The sequence below is a fragment of the Astyanax mexicanus genome, chromosome 10 (genome assembly GCF_023375975.1).
Source record: "Astyanax mexicanus isolate ESR-SI-001 chromosome 10, AstMex3_surface, whole genome shotgun sequence".
NCBI lineage: Eukaryota > Metazoa > Chordata > Actinopteri > Characiformes > Acestrorhamphidae > Astyanax > Astyanax mexicanus.
The window spans coordinates 30,625,672-30,652,397 of record NC_064417.1 but is presented as its reverse complement, the minus strand read 5'-3'; the positions used below and the strand labels follow the sequence as shown (position 1 = coordinate 30,652,397).

The following is a 26,726-nucleotide window of genomic DNA, read 5'->3' as shown; positions in this document are numbered from 1 at the left end:
TGGACATACAGTGTACATAAAGCAATTATGGATGGGTTAAAGAGTCAGTACAGGAAAACACATAGTGTTAAAAAGTTAGAGTATGGTTTTAATGGATTACAATTGAGAAATAATAAAGTGTAGTGTCTTGTTTAGCTTATAAGGACCAAACTGAGGCTTTAAGACAGATATTCTTAATTTTAACAGCAAAATTATTGAAAAAAAAAATCCCAGAGCCAAATTGTCGAATAAAAGATTTAAGAGTGGAATAAGAGATTTTCTTAAAGCAGAAATACTTTAAAATGTGCAGGGAGAGGACGTTGAGTGCAAATTATACTAAAGTAATTGAATGCTTTCATTAGAATGGGTGTCAATTGTACCATGGTGCACAAACATTTGGACATACAGTGTACATACAGCTACTATGGATGGGTTAAAGTGTTAAAAAGTGTATGAGTTTGGAGAGTATAGTTTTAATAGATTACGATTGAGAAATAGTCAGGTGTAGTGTCTTGTTTAGCTTCTTAGGACCAAACTGAGGCTTTAAGGCACTGAGGTTCTTCATTTTAACAGCAAAATTACTAAAAAAAAAAAAAACAATTCCAGAGCCAAGTTGTCGAATAAGAGAAATACTCAAAAATGTGCATGAAGTTGGCTGCAAATTATACTAAAACAATTGAATGCTTTCACCAGAGTGGGTGTTAATTGTACCATGGTGCACAAACATTTGGACATACAGTGTACATACAGCTACTATAAATGGGTTAAAGATGGTGATAAAACCTTTAGAGCATTGTTTTAATGAATTACGATTGAGAAATAATTCATTGTAGTGTCTTGTTCAGCTTCTTAGGACCAAACTGAGGCTTTAAGGCACAGAGGTTCTTCACTTTAACAGCAAAATTTAAGAATAAATCCAAAATCCAAGAGCCAAGTTGTCAAATCAGCTACTATGGATGGATTCAAGAGTGCACATGGTGATAAAAAAGGTTTTTATCATGTATTTAATGCATTACCATTAATAAATTATTAAATATAGTGTCTTGTTTAGCTTCTTAGGACCAAACTAAGGCTTTAAAGCACCGAGATTCTTCACTTTAACAGCAGAAATGAAGAATAAATCCAAAATCCCAGAGCCGAGTTGTCGAATCAGAGGTTTTTTTTTTTTTTTTTAGAGCAGAAATACTCAAAAATGTGCAGCGAGGGGAAGTTGGAGGAGCAGGATTGTGAAACACTGCTTCATTGTAAAGCATCATGTTAAAGAGTGGAGCTGAAAGGACAGTGAATGGGCCGCTGGTGTAGTGCTGTCGTCGGCCGCGAGTGTTTATCGCCACCATGCAGGCTACAGACGCTGAGCAAATACACATTCTTCTTAAATATACTCTCTCTCTCTCTCTCTCTCTCTCTCTCTCTCTCTCTCTAATCTGTAGTCTCTCGTCCTTTTTCTCTTTTTCGCTCACATACACAGTCGCTAAAGCCCGGACTCAGGCTCTGTCATGTCTCCTGCATGCCGCTCGCTAAGCTAATGCTGAGAGTGATGCTATCAGCCGTCCCACAGGCTCCTGGCCTGGTTTAGATACGTGGGAAACTTGTGCGGAACAATGGGCCCAGTGCTGAGGGTAATCCTCTTGTTTGTAAATACTTAGAATTGTAATGAGGTTCTGCGCGAGTGTGACCTTCCTCCGTCCAGCAGCCTCTCCAGATCCGCGGGGGAATTTAGATCAGGAATTTGGGGCTGGCAGCCTGTCGTTCGCTGTGTGGGAACGTGACCAAATAGGTTGAGCTCTGGACAAACAAGTGATTCACGGCCGACGAGCGGCTCACCGCCTCATCCCCCGACTCCTCCGGCATCACTGCTGAAGTTACCAACTGCGCAGAGGCTGATGATGCAGCCTGCACTGCTGCTTTAGTCTATATGACGAAGCAGCACTCACACACTTATTCTGTATACAGTACAGTACCATCTGTAAAATATTATACAGCTCTGGAAAAAAAAAATTATAATTAAGAGACCACTTCAGTTTCTGAATCAGTTTCTCTGATTTTGCTATTTATAGGTATATGTTTGAGTAAAATGAACATTGTTCAAACATGGTGATTTAGAGAATTTATTTGCAGAAAATTAGAAATGGATGAAATAACAAAAAAGATGCAGAGCTCTCAGATCTCCAATAATGCAAAGAAAAAACAAGTTCATATTCATAAAATTTTAAGAGTTCAGAAATCAGTATTTGGTGGAATAACCCTGGTTTTTAATCATAGTTTTCATGCATCTTGGCATGTTCTCCTCCACTAGTCTTACACACTGCTTTTGGATAAATTTATGTCACTCCTGGTGCAAAATCTCAAGCAGTTCAGCTTGATTTGATGGCTTGTGAGCATACGTCTTCCTCTTCTTCTTGATTATATTCCAGATGTTTTCAATTTGGTAAAATCAAAGAAACTCATCACTTTTAAGTGGTCTCTTATTTTTTATATGTTTTCCAAAGCTGTAGATCGTAGACTAATGCTAAAGTAATACAAACTATGAAGAACAACATATGTAATTATGTAATAAACAAATAAAAAAGGGTGTTTAACAACCAAGAATATGTTTTATATTTCAGATTCTTTAAAGTAGGCACCTCTTGCTTAGATAATGATCAGATGCTTGGATCTTTCTCAGTGTGCTCAATGAGGTAGAGTCACCTGGAATGGCTTTCAGTTAACAGCTGTGCTGAACGTGTCAAGAGTTAATTACTTGAATTTCTCGCCCTCTTAATATGTGAGAGCATCAGTTGTAAAGTTGTGAAGAGCTAGAATTAGAGGTATACAGTGAATAGCCCTATTTGAGGAATGTTCTCATACATACAGTATTATGGATTATAAAGGTCCGTCAATCCAAAAAAAAAGTATAATAAATTAAAAAAAATAAATAAATAAATGCAAGAATTTAGTATCCTCAAGTATCCTTGTAAGTGCTGTTGCAAAGACAATCAAAAACATTAGGATGGAACTGGCTCTCATCAGGAACACCCCAGGAAAGGAGTGAGAGTTTCCTGAGAATTAAATCTGTTGCACAGGATAAACTCATAAATTCGAGTTACCAGCCTCAGAAACTGCAAGTTAACAGCACCCCTAAAATTAGAGAAAGTGTGTCCAAACTTTTGACTGGCAATGCACATTGATATAATGATATACTGGCCCAGATATAGCCCAAATAATTGAGCTAACATATATTATGGCAATTTTAAAACTAGTATTTGTCAACAAAAAAAGTATTACACTTTACTTTAATAGACCAATGACCTTTTAATTATTAAAAACAAGAGATGTATTTGGATAGATACTTTGAGATACATTCAGCTGTGTATCTATTAAATGGAACTGAACTCCAAGTGGAATGTAAATTATACTCACTAAAGTTCAGTAGCATTTAACAGACATACAGTTGGGTAGATAAACTCTTTTAGCTTATTCATGTGTGTGTGAAAGAAACACCTTTTTGCATCAACAAACTTTTCACTCTTTCACAGGACTTGACCACTTGGTTTGGCTGTTCTCAGGGCAGGAAAACACGAACATAAACAGAGCTCTGTTAGTCCAGGTTGTGGACTGAGTAGAATCTAGGCCAGAGCTGGAGTTTCCGTGTTGAGACTCAGTGACCTCTGCTTGTTTCTGCTATTTTAAATCTACAGCAGCAGAGCTGGGCTCTTGGAGAAACACTAGCTGTGAAAAGTTTGCGTTCTGCTAAATCCGAACTATTCTCGGTTGTTTTCCCGTTACATAAGTGATAACACCCAAAAGGTCACCGGTACTGCCACAGTACAGTACACACATGGGCACGATGTTCCCTGCCATTATTTTTAATTTAGTACGCTACTGCAGACCTGTGAAGAAACTATGCTCCTCTGGAACTTTTACTTTTTCACAGTGCGTTCTACCTCCTACTATTCTAAATGGAAGTTAATGGGAAACGTTATCAATTTGCCCATTTGTATTTGTCTATTTATCCAGAATTATTTCCAAAAAGAACAGAGCAGCTACAGAACTCAACTCAATGAACTATGAAAAGCAAAAATGGACAAACATTTACTTAAAAAGGTTTAAAATCATTTTTTTGTTTATTTCTTAATTTCATTGATTTTCTACATTGTAGATTGATAATAAATTCAACAAAACAATTAAGGAACACATACGGAATTAGGTACTTAACAAATCCCCTGAACCCCTAAACCCAACTGAGATGTTGATTTGAGGTAGTTTGGGATAAGCTGGAGCTTCACAGCGTGAAGGAGAAACAGCAACTATTGTTCAGCACCTCCACGAACACCTTTAAGACAATGAGAAATCTATTCCAGGTGACACTCTCTCATGAAGACATAAAAGCTAGAAAATAACAAAGCTAAATGTTGCTACTAAGAAGAATCTAAAATAAAATATATTCTTGTTTATTTAACAATTTTTGTTCAGTAAATAATTCTGAATGTGTTTCTCATAGCTTTAATATAGACTTCAAAATTAAATTTACATTTACCAGTACATTTATAAAAGTTTCATACATTTGCTTATTAAATAAACAGTAAATTACCAAAAGTCTGTTTTATTTTTTTTTTTTACAAAATAATAAATAAAAAAGTAATTTAATACATGCATATAAATTGTTAACAAATAATAAAAAGTATGTACAGTAAAACAAATACAAAACAAAGACAGCTTTCAAGAATATGGATACAGTGGATGGAGTTTTACAACAATTTCTAATATATATATATATATTTATATATATATATATTTAACTTTTTGGCAGTGTGTTCTACATCCTGTTGTTCTGGGCCTGAACTAGGTCCTTGTACTCCCTCACCCCCACCCCTTTTGCCCCCGTTCCACCGTCCCGTGTGCTTCTCTTATCCTCACCTTTCACAGCCTGGCGCTCACTGCCCTCTGAATGCGATTAAAGTTGTGCCAGCTTTCACAGCCTGAGCGTCGTCCCTGTGTCAGCATTCGGCCTTCTATCATCACAGAGCAGCGAGTGGAGAAAAGCGCTGTTACACTGCCGGATAAAGTTCAGCAGCAACATGCCTCCTTCACTAATGCTGGATTTTACTTTCTTTAACTTTTTTCTATTTAAATGTACTATGGGTTACTCCATAGATTCATTCACAGTGCTGTATATTGTAGGACACGTCTAGGCAGTTGTGTTCAGTTATGTTCTTTTTGGTCAGCAGTGTTTTTTTGCCTTGGAACACTACCATGGAGACCATTTTCCACCAGTCTCTTTCTTATTATTAAATAATTATCACTGACCTTAACTGAAGCAAGTGAGCTGAAGACCTGAAGTTCTTTAAATGTTATTTTGGGTTCTTTTGTGAACTCCTGGATAAGTTGTCCATGCCCTTTTTGAGTCATTTTGTTAGGCTGATCACTCCTGGGAAGGTTCACCAGTGTTCCATAGCTTCTCCATTAGTGAATAATAGCTCGCCCTGTGGTTCTCTGGAGTCCCAAAGCTTTATAAATTACTTTGTAACCCTTTCCAGACCGATAGATGATCAATGATTCTATTTTCTTATCTGTTTTTTTTTTATAATCTCTTTAGATTGAGGCATAATGTGTTGCTTTTTGGGATCTTTTAGCTGCTTCATGTTGTCAGACTTGATTCTACAGGCCAGATGTGGTCTATTGAGGGGTATAAAGGCTAGCATTGAGCTTTGGAGAAGTACTTTTAGTATAAATTGGTAAAATGTTTGGGAGTTGGGGATAAGCAAGGGTAGTTATCATCACTGATGATATTTAATGGATGCAATCAAATTCTTAGTCTTCCCTAGACAGTAGACACAGCTAATATTCTTTTTATATGCCTGATTTAAGAAGCAACAATGAATTAGCTGGTGTCCCAATACTTTTGTCCATGTAGTGTTAATAATAAACAGCTGCCTATGTAGGTCTGATTCAAATAAAGTAGCTGTATAATGATGAATAAGGTGTGGATTTGGCTTTAATTGTCCAACAAGTGTCTTCAGTTATGTGGCAAATATGAGGAGTAAATCTTGTTCAAACATCTTGTTTTCTTCAGTATCCAGAGCTCAGTCAGGGACTCAATAATAATCAATAATGGCCAAACTCAACGTATAATCCAGTTTGAAAGTAAAATATCAATAAATATATCCATAAATCAATCAATAAACCTCAAGGGTGATCTTCATTTTCAATGCAGTCAAGTAATTACAACAACAGGGCTTGAAAGAGACAAATGATTTAATCATCTTAGGTAATAACAGAAGGGAATAAGCAGCAAATAAACATGATAAGCAAGAAAATGAAGTGTAAATGATTTAAAATGGTTAAATGAAGATTTAATAAATAAATAATAATAAATAAAACATCACGAAAACTCACAGCAGATACTTAATGTTGCAATACAGTATTAGTATCGTATTGGGGACCCACTAGTTTAAACCACAATGATAATTTAATTTTTAATATGCTGTCTCAGTGTTAGTCTCAGTGTTAATAAAATCAGTGGTTTCTTTGTATTTTTTATTATTATTATTATTACTACTCCATAAAAGATGCAGGAGGCTGTAGTTTTATTATTATTATTTTTTTTAAAGCACTGTAATTTATTTAGTCCAAGCCGAAAGCAGTTTGGATCAATAACTGCTTATTATTGATTGGTTTAATCAGAGTGACAGTAAAATGAGACTCTTCTCATGTTTTTTCTCGTTTCTGTGTTTGTGACACAAACCCGATACAAACAAAGGGTTAAATTTACATATCTACATATCTGTTTAAAGTCCCAGCTGTTGTGCACCCTAAGGCTTTGTAGGAGTAATTTAGTAATTACAGTGAGTACAGTGCAAACAAGCTGAGATCGTAATAAACGCTGGGACCCACTGTTGGATCCTGGGGTTGTTAATGTGTTAAACACCTTTGGCCCAATCCATTGGGGGACTGTTAAAACTTATTATTATTTGCAATATATTTAATTCTTGAGGGAGTACTTGTAACCATGAACAAGAGAAAAACGTTAGAAAAAAGTAAAAAAAAAAAAAGTATAAAAGCAAACGTTATTGCTAATTATTGGAAGAAAATGCAAGAAATTATAAAAATAAAATATTTAATAAAATATATATATTAGTACCAACCATGTTAATCATTGCATTATTGCTGTATGGGCATAAATATTGAAGTGTTTGTAAATTTAAGAAACACACATGGAAAATCCAGAAAATATGCCAAACTTTGCATTCAATGTTAAAAACATTTACATAACATTTTTATTACTAATAATAATAAAAAAAAAAAATCTATTTGGGTTTAAGACCTCTTTAGTCTCTCCTTAAGCAAATGCAGAGTATATACTTGTATTGTTTCACCCTTTTTTATTGGTTTTGTTTATTAGCTCAGTAAACACATCTCCTAATCTCTCCTCATCTGAGTTTAATAGAGTTTTTTCTAGTTCTCATCATATTAATCAACAACTGGTTTGGTAAATCAAATCTTACTGATGTTAAATCAGGTGAGCTGATGTTGGAACTGAACATGCACATGCTGGCTGAGGGCATCCAGGAGAAATGTGGCGAAACTTAACTTTGTTCTACAGCTTGGGTCAGGATACAACCTACTTACCTAAACATGAGAAATTATTTTTACTTTTTACTGTATTTATGTTTATTTGCTTATGTGCTTAAAACTTTGCACAGTACTGAATATATTTGGGTTGTATGGTGTTTCAAGAGCTGTTTTTTAGTCTATGTTTTTTTTTTTTTTTTTTAAGATAACCATTTTATCTTTAAGATTGATGTTGCGTGTGTACATCACTGGTAGGACTGGACGAAATAAAGGAACTTAATACCACAATATATTGCTAAACTTTAGTCACTATGATATAATTCCGATATCAATATTAACAATATTGCAGCCAGAGAAAAAAATGCCAATAATGCCTACAATGGCAAATAAATTTGTTGAATAAAGTCCCTGTAATTAAACATCAGTCTGTGGGAGGTGCTGCAAATAATGATCTGTATTGAAATATTATAAATTAATTAATTACTACTGAAATATTTTTATTCAGAGAGTAATTATTTCACATTATAGAAATATGTTTAAAACAGAGGGAAAACATTTTATTATAATTAGATTTTTTTTTTAATCAGAGGAGAATCATTTCTTCATTACTTAAATTACAATTACAAATATTACAACACACATTTTGAAAAAACAAAACTGAAAACTAAAGTGTCCCCAAACTTTTGACTGGCCTTGTAGTTGACCCAGTCTCATCTTGTGTATCCTCCTAATGGTAACACAGTTGCGCTCAGATAAATTCAAGTGTAGAGATGCATCTGATTACCATTAATTTGTCTTTGGTGTAGCATATGCCCTCTGCTGTTATCCGGGAGCACCATATGCCGTGATCGGAGCTCTCAGATGGACCGCCGCCGCAACCGTGCCGTGTAATTTAGCCTAAAACAGCAGAGCTTAATCCATAGTGTTTTTTTTTTACTCTCTCTCTCTCTCTCTCTCTCTCTCTCTCTCTCTCTCTCTCTCTCTTTTTTTTTTTGAGACATAAGGTCATGTTAGCTGCAAGTCCATCTGGATGTTACGTCGTCAGCTATCTGTTCGCTTTTCCGTCTCATAAACTTCAGCCTGTTACAGAATCTCTCCTTTTATTTATTTCTTTATTTCTTTCTTTTTTTCTTTTTTTCATTTCCTGACTGGAGCGATCCGCGAGCATGTTGTCTTCCCTGGAATTAATTGTTTTGCTGTGAAGTATCTTGTTTAATTAAGATAATTGAAAGCACGGCGGCTTGACGGCGAGGACGTTCCGGGGCTCCTGCATTGTTCATTTTAATGAGAACTTCCCCATTTATCCGTACAGATTTATTTCCCAACACTTGTTTACCACTACCTTTGTATTTCCTTTATGCAATATAATTATTTAATCTCACAGGCTGTTTTTAAATCAGCACCTTTCCTGATCGCTGCTTCTTTAAATGCTAAAGCTAGTCTCTGGGTTTAGTTCTGCGCTCTTGTGTTTTTATCTCTACGCTGCATCAGCTCTGGGTCAGCAGTGCCTACGCACAACAACACAGACTAATTTACACTTTATGTATGAAAATGGATCATCAGAAAATATATATTGTGAAGGTTTGAATAATAGTAGCAGTGGCAGAAGCAGAATTAGAAATATTATTATTATTATTATTATTATTATTATTATTATTATTATTATTATTATTATTAGTAGTAGTAGTAGTAGTAGTAGTAAGAACAGTAGTAGTAACACTAATAGTAGTATTTGCAGTTGTAGTAATAGTATAATAGTTGTAGTTGCAAAAGTAGGAGTAGTAAAAGTAGTAGTAGTAAATGCTACTAATAGTAATGCGTACTATAAGTACTATAAGTACTATAGCAGTAAAATAGTAGTTGTAGTAGTAGTAGTAGTAATAATAGTAGCAGTAGTAGTGACAGTACAATTAAAATAAATAGTAGCAGTAGTCGTATAACTAATAGTAATTGCAGTTTTAGTGATAGCATGATAGTTGTACTTGCAATAGTAGTAGTATCATTAATAATAAAGTAGTAGTAATAGTAGTAGTGGTAGTAGTAGTAGTAGTGGTAGTAGTAGTAGCACCATTTCAAGGCATTTGGGCACCCCAAGCAAAACTGACTCCACAATATAAAGGATAGGTTGAGATTTTGATGTGTTGTTTCCATAAATAAAAAGTGAAACGAATGTCTGTTAGTCAGTAGTTTTATCTGTTCTAGTGTTAAAGACAGTGATGTAAAAGCTGGTGTACATGAATACTGCTGAACATGTTCCAGTCTGGTTATATGCTACTGTATGCAACTAGTGGGAGGGGCCTTCTTGAGAGGGATTCTAATAGGATTGTTTTTGTTTTTTCCTGCATTGAACTTCACAGGATTTAAACGGCCTCTCACACTGTTTGTTGTTGCATTCAATTTATAACCAATCATAGAAGTAGTTGTAGTAGTAGTTGCAGTAGTAATATAATACATTGTAGTTGCAGAAGTAGTAGTAGTAGTAGTAGTAGTAGTAGTATTAGTTGTTGAAGAAGTAATAGAATAAATAGTAGTAGTAGTAATTGCAGTTGTAGCATTACCATGATAGTTGTAGTTGCAATAGTAGTAGTAGCAGTATGAATACTACTAGTATTAGTTGGAGAAGTAATAGTATTATTAGTAGTTGAAATAGTAGTAGTAGTAGTAGCAATTCTGCTACTAGTAAGAACAGTACTGATTGCAGTAAAGTAGTAGTAGTCATAACACTAATAGTAGTAATTGCAGTTGTAGTGTTAGCATACTAGTTGTAGTTGCAATAGTAGTAGTAGTAGTATAAATACTTCTAGTATTAGTTGGAGAAGTAATATTATTATTAGTAGATGGAGTAGTAGTAGTAGTAGTAAATCTACTATTAGTAATAACAGTACTAATAGCAGTAACATAGTAGTAGTAATAGCTATAATAGTAGTAATTGCAGTTGTAGTGTTAGCATAATAGTTGTAGTTACAACAGTAGTAGTAGTAGTATAAATACTACTAGTATTAGTTGGAAAAGTAATAGTATTATTAGTAGTAGTAGTAGTAGTAAATCTACTATCAGTAATAACAGTACTAATAGCAGTAACATAGTAGTAGTAATAGCTATAATAGTAGTAATTGCAGTTGTAGTGTTAGCATACTAGTTGTAGTTACAATAGTAGTAGTAGTAGTAGTAGTAGTATAAATACTTCTAGTATTAGTTGGAGAAGTAATATTATTATTAGTAGCTGTAGTAGCAGCAATGTAGTAGTAGTAGTAGCAATGCTGTAGTAGTAGCAATGCTGATACTAGTAATAACAGTACTAATAGCAGTAAAGTAGTAGTAGTCATAGTACTAATAGTATTAAATGCATTTGTAGTGATAGCATGATAGTTGTAGTTTCAGTAATAGACTAGTAATAGTATTAGTAGTAGTCAGCAGCTTTCTGTGTTAAATTGTTCTTATGGATAATACATTTTTAAATGGTGTGTAGTGTGTGTAAAACAAGTTTTAATAATCTCACTGGGCCCTAAATGCGGTTGTTCTTCCCACTGATGTTTTTGTAAGATTGGGCTGTAGATCATAATGCCATATTGCAGCCCTTTTTTTCTTTTTTTTTAAATTCTTTTTACCCCTCCTTTCCGACTTTTCCTTCGTCCTGCCAGTTCTCCACGCTGCACCTAAATCCCTCATTTGGATTGCAGTTCACGCCGGCACCCAGAAACAGCTCACTGATCAGTAATTTATTTCTAGACCTATGCATACCAATTAGCAAATGAAGGTTATTATCCCACCCAGGCTCTGCGGAGCTTCTGTCTGGGGAGCGACGGAGCGAGCCGAGAACGAGAGAAAAGAGACGTTATAATGGGTCATTTCTTTCACTGGGGGTCTGAGGCTGCATGTTCCTCTACATCTGCATTTGCTCTACCCTTGCACATTTATACTCACTTGTTTTTATTTAAATATTCCCCAACACTTTATTTTCAGTGGTTCTTGGTAAATGTCTAACTGATTATCAGTATCATATTAACAACATATCAGTGCATTAGCAGAAATTAGACATTGAAGCAAGTATATGATGGAAATAGTGCTGATGCATTACTTACATTAAATATATGTCTTTAAATTTGCCTAATGAAATAGAAAGAACTGCTACTTATTTATACTAACCTTATGCACAATCGAGCCAATTGTGCTATACCTAATCTCAATCCTAATCTAATTTTAACATCAGTTCTAAATTTTATCCTAAGCATCACCACAGTCCTGATTCTAACCTAACTTCAATCCTAAATCTAATCTTAACCTCAATCCTTAATCATTGTCCTGACCATCACCACAGTCCTGATTCTAACTTGATCCTCAATCCAGTTTATAGTCTTGATTTTAATAATAAAAAAAAAAATATCGGAACCATCACCACAGCTCTGATCCTAACCTTAACCTCAATTCTAAACCCAATCTTAACCTCAATCTTAAATTATATCCTAACCATCAATATGACACTGATCCTAACCTGATCCTCAATCCAGCCAATAGTCTTAAGCTCAATTCTAAATCTAATCTTAACCTCAATTGTAAATTTTTATCTTAAGCAACACAACAGCCTTTATTCTAACCTTAATTTCAATCATAAACCTAACCCTAACCTCAATCCTACATTTTTTCCTAACCATCACCATGGCCCTAATCCTAACCTGATCCTCAATTTTGCCAGTAGTCCTAACCTCAACCTTAATCCTAAAACTAATTTAACCTCCATCCTAAATTTTATCACAACCATTACTATGACCCTGATCCTAACCTTGACCTCAATCCGGCCAGTGGTCCAAACCTCAACCTCCAACCTAAAAACAATTTTAAACTCAATCATAAATCATTATCCCAATCATCACTATGACCCTGATCCTAACCTTAACCTCAATTTAGCCAATAGTCCTAACCTCAACCTAAATCCTAAAACAAATCTTAACCTCAATCTTAAATTGTATCCTAACCATCACTATGACCCTGATCATAACCTTAACATCAGTCCAGCCAATAGTCTCGACCTCAACCCTAATCCTAAACCTAATCTTAACCTCACCAAAACTAACTTCAAATTTGATTTGGATTTGATTTGCAAAAACTGGTTTTCAAGTGTATACAATCTAGATCTGAAATAAAATTTTAGCTGGTAGTCTGAACACAGCCTTAGAGCAACTCCACACTTTAGTGTGAAGGAATGGCTCTATATATAATGCTCTGTTTTTTTTTTTTTTAAGATAATGTAGATGTTCCAATATACACATCAGATTTGATGGACTGTATCTCCATGGGATGTTCTCATTGGCTGTGCTCTACTTGCTTTTTCAATTTGTTTAGCTTTCATTTCAAAATGAATGCATTCCCAAATGTCCCCTCAGGGATCAATAAAGCACATCTGTCTACCCATCACTGAAATGTTCTTCAGACGTTCCTCCCTTTTCTCTCCAAATTTGGCTGTAAATCCACAGTGTGGCTACTCCTTCTGTTTAGGGCTTTGATGGGAAGTACATTGGTCCTGTAGGAAAAGAGGAGAAAGGATCCTGTTTTGATTTATTTAGTTTATTCCTGTGAGCTTCTTTTGTTCTGTACCAAAGTCAATATCCATTTGTTGCTTTTATTTATTAGGGATTTATTTATGGCTGCTCATTGATAAAAGGAAGGATCAATAAATGCATGCATGGATTGGTAAATGGATGAATGAATTAATGGATTGCTGGATGCATATAAGGATTGATGGATAGATCAGTGGATTGGTGGGTGCACATTGTATGTGGGGTCTCATGCATTGAATATGGACTTGATTTTGTCTGTTTGCACGGGTAATTTTAGCCAGATGCTGTTTCTCATGATAATTTCTACAACAATATACAACTGTTAGCTTTTTCAAGCCATTCCCAAAAGAAACACTTTACATGATTACTTTAAATACTGCTGTCTCATGACTTGTACTTAAATGTATATATTATGAATGAAACAATCATAATTGCTGATACAGATGTGCAAATGCACATATACACACACAGCTTGTTACATTCCTGTAAAGAACTACTGCCAAAAGAATAAAACTCTCTGGAGCACCATGCCCACCTAATGCAAGGTTTGTAAGTATTGAACTTAGGAACAATGGAACCATGGTGTTCTCATGGACGTAAGCAATCAAATCCTCACAGCAATGCTCTCAAAATCCCTCTCTGGACCCTAGAGACAGTTACTCCAACAAGAACAGGTTAAACACTTTTTTTAATAGCCCCAAATTCATAAGAAGTAGTGCATAAGCTGATGTGTGTATATATGTATATAAATATGCTACACATTAATAAATTACCAGTTCCTTCCATTCTCATTCAAATGAACACATTGCTGAAACACACCGGAGACATTTTCACATTTGCAGCCCCTTCCCTCAGAGCCTCGCTGTAAATCCACGACATAATTGCTTTTACAGTTTACCAGTGGGCAAAGAAAGACAGTGACACCATATGAATACACGGAGCATTTAATTTCATAAAATGTCAGGAGATATCGAGATGTCTCGCCGGGATTAGAAGGCGAGGAAGAGTCTGTTGGCCTTTGAGTGTCTTATCTTGTTCTCTCTAAATATCAAACTCTGCCTTGCGGAGTCTTTTTTTTTTTTGGTTGGTTGGTTGGTCTGTCATTCTCTCTCTCTCTCTCTCTCTCTCTCTCTCTCTCTCTCTCTCTTTCTTTCAGTCTCTCCATTCTCTCTTACTAACTGACTAACTGAATGTCTCTTACTTTTATGTTTTCTTGGCTATGTTTACACAACAAGGAAAACCTAAAAATATAAAAAAAATAAATCAACTAAATTAAGGAGGAAACTAAGCAGTAGCCAAAAAACACTGAATTAGACATTTTTATTTCTTTTTTCTTCCACTCATGGTAGAATGTGGTATTGAAATCTGAAAATCAACCTAAAAGGCTGTGAGGAGAACTGAAAATGGACAACAGCAGTAAGGGGTGTTTTCAGTGGTAGGATAGTTAAGGCATTAAACTTCTTTTTTACGAATTTTAAATAAACCACGAATACAAACTAAAGAAGTGGTGAACTGCAGCTCATTCTTGGTGATAAGCTCAGCTGTGAAACCGAAACTTAATGTGAAGCACTGCTCTTTATCATGTGGCCATCAGTTTAGGAGTGTGTCAGATATAGATTACATTAAAAAGCTTAAAATTAACATCAGGTTGGTAAAAAAAAAAAAAAAAAAGTTATAATAGATAATAAAAGATTTGAGACTATTATTTTGCCTGCTGTGTGAACAAAGCCTGTACTAAGCCTGTATTGACAACTATATTTTGCTTGCTGTTGTCAAGTAAATAATTGCAATAAACTATGCTATTGCAATTTTAAGAACATTATATACACCTTTTTTAAGAACAATTAATGTTTTTATTACTGTATACACTTTTCCAAATATCCTCAATAAACTAAACATCATTAAAAATAAATCTGATGTTTATTTTAATGGGCTCTTCTTGATACGAAAAAAAAAACAAATAGATAATAAATATAGTTGAATGTACACATATTGTACTTAGATATATAAAACTACAATTTAAAAATATGTATTGAACATTTAACCTTAAAATGTAATATCCCACAATACATTTACCTAAGCAGTACTGTTATAATTGTGAACTTACTTCAGCAGTGCTACTCAAGCTACTCCTGCTCCTGCTACTTAAAAAAAAAAAAGAGAGAGAGAGAGAGAACACCCTACAATATGGCTTAAACTTAAATATTCAGTAATTTTTCTGTATAAATTATTTGGTCTGTTTGCCCAGAAAGTGTTTTTTTTTTTTTTTTTTTTTTGGTGGCATCTTCAGCCAAATATGGCCAATATTTGGTGCATCCTTAATTTTAACCTGATTGTTTATGTTAATAAGGTTTTTTTTTTGCTAAATCTCTGTCAATAAACGCAAACGTTAGCTCTGTTTGGTGACAGCTCAGCTCAATCTCACTTGTTGCCTTTCAGACCTACATCTCAGTCCATAAGTAAGGCTTTGTCTTAAGCAGACTGTTTGCATATTGGGTTGAATGACTCTAATCCTCTTTGAAAGCAGAAAAAAAACCCAAAGTCTGCATGTGCTGACCAGTATTCTGTCTGAAGGGCTAGTCAGGGGATTAAATACCAGAGAACTCCCCCGTCCCCTCGTCCCAATCACCCTCTCAACCACCCACCCACTCAACCACCAAACACACACACATACACTACACACACTGCACGCACACACATCCCTGAGAACCTCCAGCATTGGCAGTTTGAGCTGCTTTAGTAAAGGCCGATATTAATGCCTGGGCTGTAATTACTGGCTGTTTTTGACATGGAGGAGTTTGGAAACGAAGGGGCTCAGGGGGATTTGGAACTACTCAGCTTTTTTTTTTTTTTTTTGCTCAACACACACACACACAAACACACACACACACACAAAGTATGTGGAATGGCTTACACCTGCTGGGCTGATAAGGAAAGAAAAAAAAAAGAGACTGGTGGAACAGTCAGGCCCAGCTAACAGGATCTGCCTGCTCCCGCTGACTTTGCGTGTCGCACCTTTGTGGCAAAGCTTCTTGGCTTTCTGATTCGTTCGCTTGTTCTGCTATTAAAGTGACGGGTGGCTCAGGAGGCTCAGATGAAACACCAGCAGGAAGAATGTTGTGTTTCTAGAGCGCAGCCGAGGTAGAAAATAGTGGAAAACATGTTGCAACAACACAGGACTCTCATTTCATCCTCATGCTTGGCTTGTTTGGTTGAACACTGGCCAGCAGTGTTGGGCAAACATTTAACATTCTTTGAAGCACAATGTCCAGCATACAGGAAATTCATCACTACAGGCTAATGTCACTAAGCACGGTGGATAATGATCATGATCAGCGGCATCTGGCAAGAATTTACCATACGTGCTTGCAACGTCTTAGCTTTCTGATTAATTTACTTGTTTTACTTGTTCTGCTGTTGAATAATTTGATGAAGCTGAGGTAAAAAAGTCTAGAAAACACTTTGTACATAATAATTGTCCTTATATTTGGTTTGTTTGGCCATTTAGCTTAATATACATGTATTACTTTTTTATGGATTACACCATAGAAGCCATTATAAGCCAGTGTTTGGTTAGGATCGTCAACTCTACTACTCTACTTATCACATCTTGTCTTACATATCCGTTCATTTATTCTTCTTATTAAAGAGTCGAGTGTCTCAGGAGTCTCAGGTAAAAAAACAGGTACTGTCTTGTGTTTGGCTTGTTTGAGGTGACCTGAAAAAAGAGAGAGGTGGGAGGGGGAGGTTGAGTCTTTGGGAGTTGGTGGTGCTACATTTGGTAGTTGGGAATAACTGTCACTGTAATAGAGATGGAGTGTTGGCGGTTACTCCTACAGTTGGGGGATTTCTGCCTTTGAAACTTAACTCTCTGGGGGACTTTGTATAAAAGCAGAGATAGAGAGTCTTCATTCGTTCTGTATTCCTGGATTCTTGTAGCTCTTGGTGCTCAAGATAACACATCAACCATTAAAATACGGCTTTTTACTCTAAGATAGGAGGGTTTCTTAGAACAATAGCACTATAAAGCAACTGTACATTAATTTTACAATAACTAAAGAAAAATACAATATGATATTTGGGTAAATTACATATTTGACAAAACGTTTGCAGTTTCCTAGACTTCTGTTAGTGGAAGATCTCCATTCAAAATGCTTGACAGTCCAAGACTAGGCTTAATCATTCTTCAATCAATGTTTAATCAATGTTCAAGATTCAAAATGAGGTGTTACCAGGGTGAAGCTGTTGTTTCTAGGAGGTTGTTATGGTATACCAGTTGCCCAGGTTGCCTAGGAGGTTGACTATATTTTCGCTAATATGGCTTCAGTAATATCCCAATAGGTTGTTATTGAGTGATATAGGTGTTTACACTGGCATGTCGGGAGGTGGTTGCTTATGGTATTGCTAGGTGGTTGCTCTGATGTTGCAAGGTAATAGCAGTTGTAGCCCAGGTGGTTGCTATCATGTTATTTTGTAATCCCAGTGGTTCACTGGTTGCTTATGGTGTTTCTATGCGGCTGCTAACATACAGTATTTGATGATTGTTGTAGTGGTATCCTAGGGAGATGTTTTATTGTTTTGTTAGATGGTTGCTATGGTATTCCAGGCAGCTGCTGTGGTGTTTCTACGTAAGTGGTTGCTGTGGTGTTTCCACTGTTTTACATTAGATCTGAAATGGATGCAAACTTTAGCATCTTACTGCTGTAATTCCTATGAGACAATGCTATGCTATGCTATTCTATGCTATGCCTAAACCATATGTCTGATCACAAAGCTGTATAAAAGCACACAATCAGACACTAATCAACAATCTGGGAGAAAACAATCTAATCACATTCATTATATCAGACTGCTCGATATGAAGGTGGAAGGTGGATATGGGGTGAAATGCTGGTAAAGACACACTGCAGAAGAGCACCGAAGGGTGATAAAGAGACAGAAAGAGATAGAGAAATAGAGAAATAGAGGGAGGGATATAAATGCTAAAGATCGGGTTTATCTGTGGGGTTAGCTCCTCCATCCACCTAGCTTTGATCTTCAGCACTGAAGAAGAGAAGAACGCAGGAGAGGAAATTAGTGCAGTGACTAAACTCGTTCAGCTCTTTCCCGGTGCGTGTGTGTGTGTGTGTGTGTGTGTGTGTCAGTGTGTGTATGTGTGTGTGTGTGTTCTTCACACATGCTTTGATCGGTGTAATTCGACATATTAAGTCACTCCTAAAAAAGAAACGGAGCCGAGGCCAATCTGCCCGTGCTCAGATCCCGCGGCGCCAAAGCCATTTCATGCTCACGGCTTTAAATACGGTCAAATTGAATGACTGATATTATATTTCATCAGGATTTATACGATTTTAAATCCACAAATAAGCCTGGAAACGAAGCTTCGCCCTGTCGCCATTAACGACATCAATACGACTTCAAAGGATATGTATCTCTTTACTCTCTGCTAGGACTTTTTTTTCCATACACGCTCAATGCACATCAAAAGTTTGGGGAATACGTTTTTGGACCTTTTTTGACCCAAAGATAGTTTAAAAAGTAAGTGCTGGCCTCAACACGAGGGGATGCTGTTAAGGTGGGGTGATATGACTAAAAGCATATCTTTTTTATGTCTTGTATAAAATGGATTTAAATATCAATCAATCAATCAATCAATCAATTAATTAACCTTTATTTCCACTCAGTAAATACATTGAAAGTAACCTTCATTTTCAATGCAGCTGAGCATTTACAAAAAATGTAAATTAAGAGGAAATAAAATAATTCAGAATAAAAGGATATGAAGACAGGCTAAAATGTAACGCAATAAAACATAAATAAGGAGCATAAATATAGAGATATAAATATAAATATAAATAAGGAGAGTAATAAATTAGAAACACAATAAAAGAAATAAAGGATTATTCTTATAACTATACTTATAAAAAAGTAAATGATAAAACTAAAATAAATAATAATAATAATAATAATAATAATAATAATAATAATAATAATAATAATAATAATAGTAAGTTTAAAAAAATATATATAAGGAAAGGAAGAAATAAATGAAATAAAAAAGTGAAAGGCCAAATAAAATTATAAAATAAATAAAATAATTTAATTAATAAAATAAATAAAATAATAGGGCTAAAAGGTAAAACATAAAATTAGATAAATAAAAAGACAACATCATTAAAATAAATAAAAAGGTAAAAGAAAAAAAAAACTTAACTGAAACGGGAACAGGCTGTCTGAAGGTGGTAAGATATTAAAAGTTAGAAGAAGTTTTTAAGATATTAAAAATGTCTATTGTTGGCGGTTACTATGGAGTTGCTTATTGGTTGCAATGGTGTTGCTGGGCATTTGCAATGGTACTTTAGGGGTACTTCTATTGTACTACAATTATGAATTATGTTTTGGACACTTCTTTGGGGGCTTCTTTGTGGCTATATTGTACAGGATACACTTTATTGTGTCTTTATCACAGTACTGTCACTTACATTCATGTATATTCATTTTAAACTGCATTTTAAATTTTGAAATACAGTACATACAATGAATCATAGAAATTATGTCTATAAATATAGGATGATGGAGAGTGGTCTGTTTATATTTGGCCATGGTGAAATCCTTAACAAATATATTGACATTTAAATTGTGTATTGCAAGAACCTGGCAATACAACATATACTAAAAAAATATTTTATTACTCATTTATAATGAACCCTTCTCTCTTTCTCCACCTGCAGGAGCAGATCTGTTCTCCAACTGCACAGAGGAGTGTAAGGCCCTGGGTCACTCCGACCGCTGCTGGATGCCCAGCTTCGTGCCCACGGAATCCCGGCAGGGGGCGGACTACCGCAGCAACCTGCACGTCCCGGGCATGGACGCCGTGCCCGACACTGAGGTATTTGAGGCCGACTTGAGCGCGGGCGATCACTCCTCATTCTCCACCTTCGGCAAAGAGCCGCCACTCCACTCACACCAACACCATCAACACCACCAACATCCTCACCAACCGCACCAACCGCACCTCATCGCCGCCACGCTAGACAGGAGAGAGTGCGACACACTTCTGTCTAACTCGCGTACGCCTTACAAAGCCAACGGCCTGTGTGAGTATCCCATCCCCGAGAGAGCGTACACACTCTCTTACTTTACCTCTCTACTTCATTCTCTACCTCGCTCGCCCTTTCTCTCCTTACAACTCTTAATATCTGACAAGGGTGATATCTACATGTGTGTGGCAGAGTGTGGCATTCATCAAATTATAGCAATTAACAGAAACAGCACAGCATCTTACACGATACTGTACAATATGTCCAAATGTTTGTGGACACCCCACATTTACAGAATTTATGGAATGCATTTAATGTAATTGGTTTTAGTTGCATCCATTGCTGCCTAGTCCCTGTAAAGAAGTATATGTATATATTCAGCTCTGGAAAAAAAAAATTAAATAAGAGATCACTTCAGTTTCTGAATCAGTTTCTTTGATTTTGCTATTTGAGTTTGATTAAAATTAATTTTGTTGTTTTATTCTATAAACTCTGGGCAACATTTCTCCCAATTTCCAAATAAAAATATTGTCATTTAGAGCATTTATTAGCAAAAAATGAGAAATGGCTGAAATAACAAAAAAAAAAAAAAAAAAAAAAAAGGTGCAGAGCTTTCAGACCTCAAATAATGCTGGTTTTAATCACAGTTTTCATGTGTCTTGGCAGGTTCTCCTCCACCAGTCTTACACACTGCTTTTGGATAACTTTATTTTGCCACTCCTGGTGCAAAAATTCAAGTAGTTCAGCTTGGTTTGATGGGTTTTGATCCTCCATCTTTCTCTTGATTATATTCCAGAGGTTTTCAATTTGGTAAAATCAAAGAAACTCATTATTTTAAGTGTTTTTTTATTTATTTTTATATTTTTTGCCAGAGCTTTATATAGTGGCAATGTTTTTGAAAAGTCTTGTAGAACACCTTCCTTGGACAGTAGATACAGTTAATTAACTTTTTTTTTATATATCCTTGATTTCAGTAGAAACAATAAATAAGCAGGTGTCCAAATACATTTGTCCATAAATAGTGTAAATCAGGGTGTATAGACAAAATATTGGGACACCTGCTTAGTCAGATTTTCTCCCGAAATTAAGGGTATTAAAGGTATTTAAAATATTTTGTCCTGTTTTTGGAGTCAGAGTAACTGTCTCTACTGTTCAGGGAACAATTTCTACAAGACCTTTTGGAAAAAAAAAAACATTGCTGCAAATATTTGATTGCATTAATCACCAAGGAAAGGCTTTCTACTACATTTGGCAACATCACTCTGCCATACACTAGTAGGTTTTCTCCAAAGCGTCATCGCTGGCTCCAAGCTAAACTCATTCAGCCCCTTTTTTTCCAAGCTTCTCCTGTAGCCTCTGGCGTGAAGTGCTGTTCCACTCTCCTCTGGCCCCTCCCCTTGCTCCTCCCAGACTCCTCCTTCAGCCCCTCCCCCAGCTCATCCATCTGCTCAGCCTTCAATCACATCCCTCCATTTCCTGGCTTGCTGGTGCTGCTCCGCTCTGATTAATGCTGGGTTTAGACTGCGGGATCGGGGGGATGTTGGAGTTCTAGGGAAAGCATTTATAATCCATGTCACACTTTCATATTTATAATGGATATTTTATTTAAAATGTTGGGCTTTTTTATCTCCCACTAAAACCTCAGCTCTGGGTTCAGCTAGAGCTATTGCTTATGATGCTAAGTAAGTGTGTGAGTGTGTGTGTGGGTGTGTGGGTGCTTATGGATGTGTGCTCGTGTATATATATATCCATTTATGGAATGCCCATATGCATGTATAGGATGTGTATCTGAGTATGTGAGTCTGTGGGTGTTTGTGCATGCCTGTGTGTGCAGGTTTTACTCTGTGTATGTAGTAGAGGTGGGAATTGCAGGGCGTCTCCTGATAAATTGCTTATGATAACCATGATTTCACGGTCTGTGATTCTGCGATACTTCAAATATCCATAAAAAAGACAATTATCTACGATACTTTACAGCATCTGTGTTACTGAGGAGGATAAAATACTTCTAAAATAAGAAAATACCAGGAATTATGGGATTATTGGTGTCAGTTTCACAGGATTTGACCACCGATATTCTTCACCGCAGTTTTATACTAATCATTTAATTAGCGCTACCATATGGAGTATGTCAGATTGGGGGGGGCAGGTCCTAGAGAGTTTAGAGCACTTATAGTATGTTTCAATAAAAATATCTATATTTGACCTTACATGTCAATAAGATTACACTTCAGATTAGAGTTACATTAAATAGATAATCATGTACATTCATGCACATGCACGTTTAGTTGCATTTAATAGACATACAGTTGAATGTTAGTTGAGCATCTATGAGAGCACTCTACGTCTGCAATGGACGTTCCAAAAAAAGTTATACCAAAAAAAAAGTCATGTAAAAACAGATGACCTCTAAAAAGGACATCTAAAAAAGAGTGTATTCCTATAAAACCCCTTTTATTTTTATTCTTATTGAGTTTTAAAGTGTTTCTGGCACAGAGGTCAGATAAATATTTAATAATAAATAAGGTATATCGGGTTTAGATCAGTGGTGGGCCAATAATTTCCCCAAGGGGGCGTATAATATACTGGGTCCATTTAGCATCACAGCTCACTTGGAGGAAAGCGCAGCGACTCTGTTTCGATACATCAGTTCACAGATGCCTTGTGCTGATCGACATCACCCTAGTAGTGATGAGATGAGGGAAAAGAGCGTCATCTACTCACCCAGAGGGAGAGCAAGGTCAATTGTACTCTCTCAGAGATTCAGTAGCTGATGGCAAGCTGCATGACCAGGATTCGAACCAGCAATGTCCTGATCATAGTGGCAGACCACTTGGCACTAATATAGCATAGTAATTAACTCAAAATATTCTATTATTATTTAATCAGCGTAATGTTAATGTCATTGAAATTAAAACATGTGTTAAATTAACTTAATACAAAGTAATATTGTTTTTTTTTTTGTAGCAAAATTAACTAAAAAAATTCTGTACATTTTTTTAGTACTTTTTTCCTGTTCAGTGAGAGAAATCTAGTCCACTTTGCGCTTAAACTATTGTGCAGTAAAGTCCGGTTCATATGTAAAGGGCCAGTTATGGAAAGGCAAAGGGTCGGATGTGCCCAGATGTGGTTTAGACAGTGGTTTTACAGTGTTCAGAGACAGTATATATCTGTGCTTACAGAGAGATATGTGTGAAGCTGTGGCTTCTGTTTCTAAAAGAAGAGCACAGGCAGATCAGCCTCTCATCCTCAGATATCTGAGACATCAGCCTATCCCAAAATAAACGGGTGAAAAATAGCTGGAAAAATGGACAGAGAGTGCCGGAGTCTGGCCATTGTCTCGCAGACAGAAATACCCTCGCAGAGATGTGTTCAGCTCGTCCACCGCAACCAGCTGACCGTCCCCATACTTCAGACCAGCGCTCCAAATCTGCCGAGGCGGCTTTGTGCTGATTCGGCCTGTTTACTCCACGTAGAAGTGATGGGGATATTATGGAGTGTTTTATGTGTGTGTGTGTTAGAACCTTGCGGTTTGCATCCAAAATGAGGTTATGTGTGGGTGGTGTATGCTATGCTTGTGGAAGAGTTCTATGTGTGTGTGTGTGTGTGTGTTAGTGTAGCTATTCATCAGAGCTGTCTGGGAGCTGATATGCGGAGCTGTTGTAAATGAGAATGACTTTAATGAAGTAAACAGATTAACTGCAGCTTCAGTGATGAGCGTTTCCTCACTGTCCTTGTAAAAAAAATAAAGAACTCTTGTTTTGTTTTCATTCCTTCATTTATTTTATTTCTTTACTTTTTTTGCCATTTTGAAAACGCAGCATTACATTACACATTATTCATTCATGGCTCATGCATCAACAAGGCTTTTTTTCAATGTTTCAATTCACAACATATAAACAATTAAATGCAATTAAATACATACATTAAAAACTAGTTTAATAGACAGTTAATACACAATTATTCTGTGAAGACAAGTTTAAAATAAAATAACATTAAATACCACTTTTTCATGCCATTTATTTGTGTATTGTATTATTTATAGTTGTAACAGTAGGATTTTAGTAGGAATTTATAATAGTATAGTCATAATAGCCATAATAGTAGCATTAATAGGAGTAATAGCAGTAGTAATAGTAGTAGTAATAGTAGTAGTGATTATAGCAGCAGAAATAATAATAGTTTAGTCATAATAGTCATAATAGTATTAATATGAGTAATAGCAGTAGTAACAGTAGTAGTAGTAGTAGTAGTAGTAGTAGTAGTAGTAGTAGTAGTACAAGTAATAGTGATTATAGCAGCAGAAATAATAATAGTTTAGTCATAATAATCATTATAGTAGTATTAATATGAGTAATAGTAATAGCAATAGTAGTACATGTAATGCTAGTAAAAGTTGAGGTAATAGTATAGTCATAATAGTAGTAGTAGTAGTAGTAGTAGTAGTAGTAGTATTAGTATTAGTACAAGTAATACTTGTAGAAGTATCATCATAATAATACTATCATCATAATAGTAGTAATAATAAAAGTAGTAGTTGTAATACTGATAGACGTAGAGGTAATAGTGATAGTAATAAATAGTTGTAGCAGCAAAAATAAGGCTTATAGTAGTAAATGTACTACTAGTAGTAGTAGCAGTGGTAGTGAACATTGCAGTATTTTGCTGAATAAAAATATATCACACATGTAATTTCAAATGTTTCATTTATTACTGGATGTGTCTTATTTTCATAATTAGTTTTTGTTACTTATATAATATTGACTATATAAAGTGTTCTATATTTGAGTGTGTTCAAATCTGAGTGTCCTCTCTCTCTCTGTGTTTCTGCAGCGCGGAAAAGGATTTGTTAGCTCGTTCCGTGTGGACATCCCGGAGACGGCGTGATTTTGCACAATCACAGAGACTGATGGAGGAAAAAGACCATCAGGTTTGAAGCATCAAAGTTGGACTCCTTTTCCTGAAGCGTGGACGCAGGGCACAGAGACTCCGGGCCAAGCGAGATAGAGAGATAACGGGACAGTAATAGAGAGAGACAGAGAGAGAGACTGATGATGGACGGGCAGCAGGACGTGATGGGACAGCAGGACGCTTCTCAGCAGGACTGAGACGGAACAGATCGGAGTACGGACAAGCTTCGCGCACTGCTGTAAGCGGGATTAACAGACAAACAATCAAACGAACAAACAAACAAATGAACCAACCGACAACTCGAAGAAGAGGAGGACGAGGAAGACAGTGGAGACGAGGGGACGGCGGCGCTTCTCTTGTCGGATACTGCGTGTGCCTGTTTACAGCACTACTGTACAAACAAACAAACGAAACGAAAACTAAAACGAAAGGAAATCACACACCAATGAGAACGGCGGAGATATTATTATTATTATTATTCTTCACTGAGCCCTTTAGCTGTTTTACACACACACCACTGAGAAGCCAACTGTACAGGAAACTCTTTCTGCATTATAAATGCAATATCACTCTTTTAGACATGACTGTTTTTCTATTTCGTGTGTGTGTGTGTGTATGGTCAGGTGTTTTTTCCCGAAATCTATTTTTTTGCTGTTCATTTTCGTTTGTTTGTATTATTTTCGGCTTTTTACATTTTTTTCTCAAGAGAAGCAGAGGATTTTGGACCAATGCTGTTTTTTTTTCTTTGTTCTTTTCTTCGTTTTTCTTTTTTGTTTCTTCTTCGTTTCATGTCGTGAGCGGGACAGCAGTGGCCTAAAACCGTACTCTCTCAGACAATGCGTAGGTTATATCACGTGTGAGAAGTCTTAACTGTACTCTTTTAAGCTTCTAAATAAATATAAATCTATATATAAATCTATCTATATATATTCAACGTTTCGGTTTGTTTTATTTCTCGTTTTTTCTTTTCTGAAAGTGTGGTCTCCATTCTCGCTGTTTCGCCGGTTTAGTGTCCCGGGCCTCGTCCCCGGGAGTCTTAGCTTTCGGCCATCGACTTTACAGGGGTTCTTAATGTGACGGAAAGCCTTATCTCCCAACTTTACATCCATCCTTTTTTCACTTTTGGATATCGAGATTCGTGTAAAGAAGAAAAAAATAAAAAACGAGAGAAGCAGTAATAATCTAGATTTGATTACATGGTAATTCTGTGTTATTGTAGCCAAAAAAATTAGAAAAAGGGTCCATTTTTAATCCAGAGGCCAAATATGGAAGGTGCACCAAGTGCAACGCAAAACACACACTCCAGCATATACACACATATACACACACACACACACACTCACTCACACACATATACCTTACTGCAGAAGGTGACCAATAAACTGACAAGTGTATAATGTAAACTTTAACGGACTCCTGTGTGTTTTATTTTATTTTACAGAAAAAAACGAGTTCAAACTGTTGAACAGTGAAGTTGTTTTAACCATATATGGAATGATTTTTTGGGGGGTCCCATGTTATAATAATATGTGTCTCTAATAAGTGTGTAAGAACACACTGAAACATTTACAGTCTAATTACAGTTGTCCAGGTTATGTAATTGCACACATTTTTTAACAGCAACACAGTCTATTTTCATAGTGTCATAGTGAGTGTGTGTGTGTGTGTGTGTGTGTGTGTGTGTGTGAATTTT

At 35.9% G+C, this 26,726-nt stretch overlaps 1 protein-coding gene across 2 annotated transcripts in view; it reads left to right on the top strand.

Annotated features, from left to right (window-relative positions):
• pcdh10b (protocadherin 10b) overlaps window positions 1–26,442 on the top strand; it is a 37,896-nt gene extending 11,454 nt beyond the window's left edge. Inside the window, exons 4-5 of one of the 2 annotated variants that reach the window (XM_015604856.3) lie at window positions 19,814–19,971; window positions 24,956–26,442. In XM_015604856.3, coding sequence (XP_015460342.1) covers window positions 19,814–19,971; window positions 24,956–25,009 — 212 coding nt within the window. In that variant the 3' untranslated portion in view covers window positions 25,010–26,442. Of the gene's footprint in view, window positions 1–19,813; window positions 20,180–24,955 lie in introns of both variants that reach the window. The other variant, XM_015604855.3, reaches the window with a different exon arrangement.
• Window positions 26,443–26,726: the final 284 nt, after the last annotated feature.